Source organism: Hoplias malabaricus, chromosome 9 (assembly GCF_029633855.1).
Source record: "Hoplias malabaricus isolate fHopMal1 chromosome 9, fHopMal1.hap1, whole genome shotgun sequence".
NCBI lineage: Eukaryota > Metazoa > Chordata > Actinopteri > Characiformes > Erythrinidae > Hoplias > Hoplias malabaricus.
In genome coordinates, this window is record NC_089808.1 from 42205238 (window position 1) to 42209782 (window position 4545).

A 4545-nucleotide genomic window follows, 5' to 3' on the forward strand; every position below is an offset into this window, starting at 1 on the left:
CGTCAATTACGTCCAGCGTGTCACTCCGAGTCCACAAATAGAAGTGCATTAGAGTCCAGACTATGGCTGAGGGGCTGGAAGCTGGTGTGTGCGTGTGCGTTTGTGTGTGTGTGTGTGTGTGTGTGTGTGTGATATCCTCAGCATGAATTTCAAGCACTCATTATAAACCACTCAGTGGATAAAACTTAAACTCAGTGACGCAACACCCAAAGTCACCTCAGAGTCAGGACACAGTGGGGCAGATTTACAAAACTGTCCCCAGACTGTTCACAAGCTTTTGGACACACAGTGTGCAGCCAGAACACTCAAACACTTGGAACAGAGACAAAACAAGAGTGAAGAGTTTATAAAATAATCCAGTTCCACTATAAACAGGAGAATATGAACGGGAGGGGGCGTGGTCACCACTTAGAGAAGGGGCGGAGTCACAAATCAGAGCGGGAGAGTTTCGATCTCTCACCATCTACTGTCCATAACACTGCGGAAGACTCAGGAACTACGGAGAAACATCAAAAAGCAGCCTGAAGTGAACGAGTCTGACCTTCCAGCCCTCAGACAGCACTGCTGAACGAGTCAGACCTTCCGGCCCTCAGACAGCACTGCTGAACGAGTCTGACCTTCCAGCCCTCAGACAGCACTGCTGAACGAGTCTGACCTTCCAGCCCTCAGACAGCACTGCTGAACGAGTCTGACCTTCCAGCCCTCAGACAGCACTGCTGAACGAGTCTGACCTTCCAGCCCTCAGACAGCACTGCTAAACGAGTCTGACCTTCCAGCCCTCAGACAGCACTGCTGAACGAGTCAGACCTTCCAGCCCTCAGACAGCACTGCTGAACGAGTCTGACCTTCCAGCCCTCAGACAGCACTGCTGAACGAGTCTGACCTTCCAGCCCTCAGACAGCACTGCTGAACGAGTCTGACCTTCCAGCCCTCAGACAGCACTGCTGAACGAGTCTGACCTTCCAGCCCTCAGACAGCACTGCTGAACGAGTCTGACCTTCCAGCCCTCAGACAGCACTGCTGAACGAGCCTGACCTTCCAGCCCTCAGACAGCGCTGCTGAACGAGCCTGACCTTCCAGCCCTCAGACAGCGCTGCTGAACGAGCCTGACCTTCCAGCCCTCAGACAGCGCTGCTGAACGAGTCTGACCTTCCAGCCCTCAGACAGCACTGCTGAACAAGCCTGACCTTCCAGCCCTCAGACAGCACTGCTGAACGAGTCTGACCTTCCAGCCCTCAGACAGCACTACTTCATGGGCATCATTTACACATAGCTCATTAAATGGTAATGGTATCATTAGTCTCCATTAAAACTGGCATGGTTCAGTTTTCTGGAGAGAACCAAGGTTCTAACTACACTGTATAGAACCTGCACAGACTTATGTGTGAAGGTATCATTGCTGTGGAGTTGGTGTTGTAAGGAGAGTTTTTCTGCCATCGAGGTGATGTCTTCTTCAGGGGAGTGCATGGTTATTTCAGCAGGGCGATGCGAGGCCTCCTCCTGGATGCTCACTCACTGCGTGTTTCATAGCGGTCAGATCGGTCTCCTGTGGTCATCATGACGAGGAGAATCAGACGACGGTGACCACAGAATGTTGAGTCGCTGAAGTCTGGCGTTGAACGACTTGTATCCTCGGTTCCCGAGCTCTTACACAGTGTGAGTAAAGGGAAAGGCGGTGGAGCTCAGGGCTGGTGACATGGTGTAGACCAGGGGTCTCAAACTCAATTTACCCGGGGGCCGCTGGAGGTAGAGTCTGGGTGAGGCTGGGCCGCATCAGGTTTTCCACAAGAAAAGCTCTTACAAAAACATTCCAATGTTATCAAATGTCTTTATTTTTATTTTTTAACACAAAATAAGATGAAAAAATAAATAAATTAACAATTCATAAGAAAATAAATAAAATCAATCAGTAATAAATAAATAAAATGAAAATAATAATAATGATAATGATAATAATAATAATAATACAGCAGATGTAGAACACTGAAGAAACCACATATAGTTGCTGACTAGAGAAATGTAATTATTATTATTCAGATTCAAATGTCTGTATTAACAGTTCTTTAACCTTTAACTTTCTGAACATGAATGGAACATTGAACATAAACAGTTATGAACTTGGCTTCTTCTGCCTACTTCTAACTGCTAGAGATCTGGCAGCGCTTCCTCTTGCATAGCCGAGCCACATTTGGCTTAAGGGAGGAGGCAGTTGAGACCCTCAGTAGGGCTTGAAGATGCTCGTCAGTAAGTCTGGACCTGTACTTGGACTTATTGAAGTTCAAGGTAGAGAAGAGCTTTTCGCACAAGTATGTGCTCCCAAAAAGACACATGGTCCGCTTGAACATTCGGGAAAGCTCAGGGAAGCTGGGAGGCAATTCTCTCAAAAATTGCCCGAGCTTGTCTGCTTTTCCACTCACCTCCCTGAACTTGGCTCTGAGTTCAGAGTTGCACTGCAGGTCAATGAGCTCCATTTGAAGCACAGGGGGGGCATCTTGCACATCAAAGGAGAAGGGGTCCGCAAAAATTTGAAATGCGGCTCTGTGCGTCTTGAAGTCTGCAAATCTATGATCAAATTCCTCCTGTAGCATCAAAATGGCATCCACATACTTCTCACCACTGAATGGTGTGCCTGCATCCATGAGTGCCTTGCATGCTGGGAAATGGCAAAGGTTTGTTTGAGAAAGCTGGGCTTTCCATAACATAAGTTTCGCAGAGAATGCTCTCACGTTGTCATAGGCAGCACTGACAAGTTGCCCCTGGCCTTGTAACTTCTTGTTCAGTACATTAAGCTCATGTGTAATATCAACAAGAAAAGCTAAGTCCATGAGCCATTTGGGATCACTTAGCACGGGAACAGCAACCCCATCTTTCTCCATGAAGGCTTTCACTTCCGCTCTCAACTCAAAAAATCTCTTCAATATGTTTCCCCTGCTGAGCCAACGTACCTCGGTGAAGTAGAGCACATCCCCATATTCTGACTCCATTTCCTCTAATAAAGCACGGAACCTTCTGTGCTTTAAGCTCCTGGATCTGATTTGGTTGATGCATTTCACAACTACAGACATCACATTGTCAAACTTCAGGCATTTGCTGCAAAGGGCCTGCTGATGGATAATGCAGTGCAGAGCAATGGCCTCTTCCACACTCTCCTCTTCCAGTTTTTTTTTAACAAGTGCCACCAGTCCATTTTTCCTCCCTGTCATTGATGGCGCTCCATCGGTTGTTATTCCAACAAACCTCTTCCATGGCAAACCGGCATTCTCAATGGCATCACACAGCTGGTGAAATATCTCCTGAGCGGTGGTCTGGCCATGCATTGGAATTACTGTGAGCAACTCCTCTGTGACTTCAAAATTGTCATCAACACCACGGACATAGATTGCGAGCTGGGCAGTGTCGGTGATGTCTGTGGACTCATCAAGAGCGACTGAGTATACACTGAAACATTTTGCTTTCTCACACAGTTGATCATAAACGTCACTTGACAGGTCAGAAATGCGCTCTGCCACGGTGTTGGCAGAAAGGCTGATGTTGCTAAACTGACCTTTCTTTTCTGGACAGACAATACTTGCAGCCTGTAATATGCACTTTTTGACAAATTCACCTTCTAAGAATGGCTTTCCTGCTTTAGCAATCATCTCACTAACCACGTAGCTAGCTTCGACTGCTGCATCATTCTCTTTGGTTGCTTTCTTAAAGAAATCTTGTTGCCTCAGTAGACATGTTTTAAGGTTAGCAACCCGGTTGGCTCTCTCATCTCCCTGGTATTTTGCATACTCCTCAGCATGTCTAGTTGTGTAATGACGTTTCAAGTTGTACTCTTTGTGCACTGCAACTTTCTCTGTGCAAATAAGACACGTCGGGATGCCCCTGTGCTCAACAAAGAAATATTGCACTTCCCACTTTTCCTGAAATTGTCTGTGCTCATCACAAATCTTTCTCTTCACTGCAGGCTTTGAAAAAGACATGTTTGGGGCTGTATAATATATATAATTCCACTTGGTGTCGCTGTCGGGTTGAAGTTTCAGTTTCAGTGTTTAGCCGATGAGTCTTTTCCGCTTCTTTTTCTGTCCCGTTGAGCAGCAACTTCCGGGTTCAGACTGGACGCCGAAGCGCGTGAAGCGGGAGCAGCCGCGGGAATTGCGCATGCGCCGCGTGCATATAATGACAAATACAAAATGCACACAAATATGCTTATATTCGCAATAAACCCGGCCGATGTCCCGCACCCTGAATATATCCCACCGTGATTGGTAGGTTGATTCAGCTCCGCACACAACACTGAAAAGTGCCAATCATATCAAACTCGCGGGCCGCGCTAACATTAAACTTTCATATTAAGGCGGGGCCACAAACTATTGTCCTGAGGGCCGCAGTTGGCCCGCGGGCCGCGAGCTTGAGACCCCTGGTGTAGACGGTAAGTGCTGAGAGATCAGTGCAGAGGGAAACCCGTTCTACAGTTCTGTCTCAGCGGGTATTCCTGCAGATCTGATTATAGTTCACAGCCCACACACTCTCACTACTCAGAAACACAGTTCCACAGTT

The 4545-nt window shown here is 47.3% G+C and overlaps 1 protein-coding gene across 1 annotated transcript; it reads right to left on the minus strand.

Moving 5' to 3' along the window:
• Positions 1-2138: 2138 nt before the first annotated feature.
• Positions 2139-3968, minus strand: LOC136706693 (general transcription factor II-I repeat domain-containing protein 2-like). The gene has a single exon (XM_066680286.1). It carries the CDS (start codon positions 3966-3968, stop codon positions 2139-2141), a length of 1830 nt encoding a protein of 609 aa, XP_066536383.1.
• Between the last annotated feature and the right edge of the window lie 577 nt (positions 3969-4545).

Coding starts and splice junctions, on each gene's coding strand:
- LOC136706693 (XM_066680286.1), bottom strand. CDS start 3,968: ATGTCTTTTTCAAAGCCTGCAGTGAAGAGAAAGATTTGTGATGAGCAC.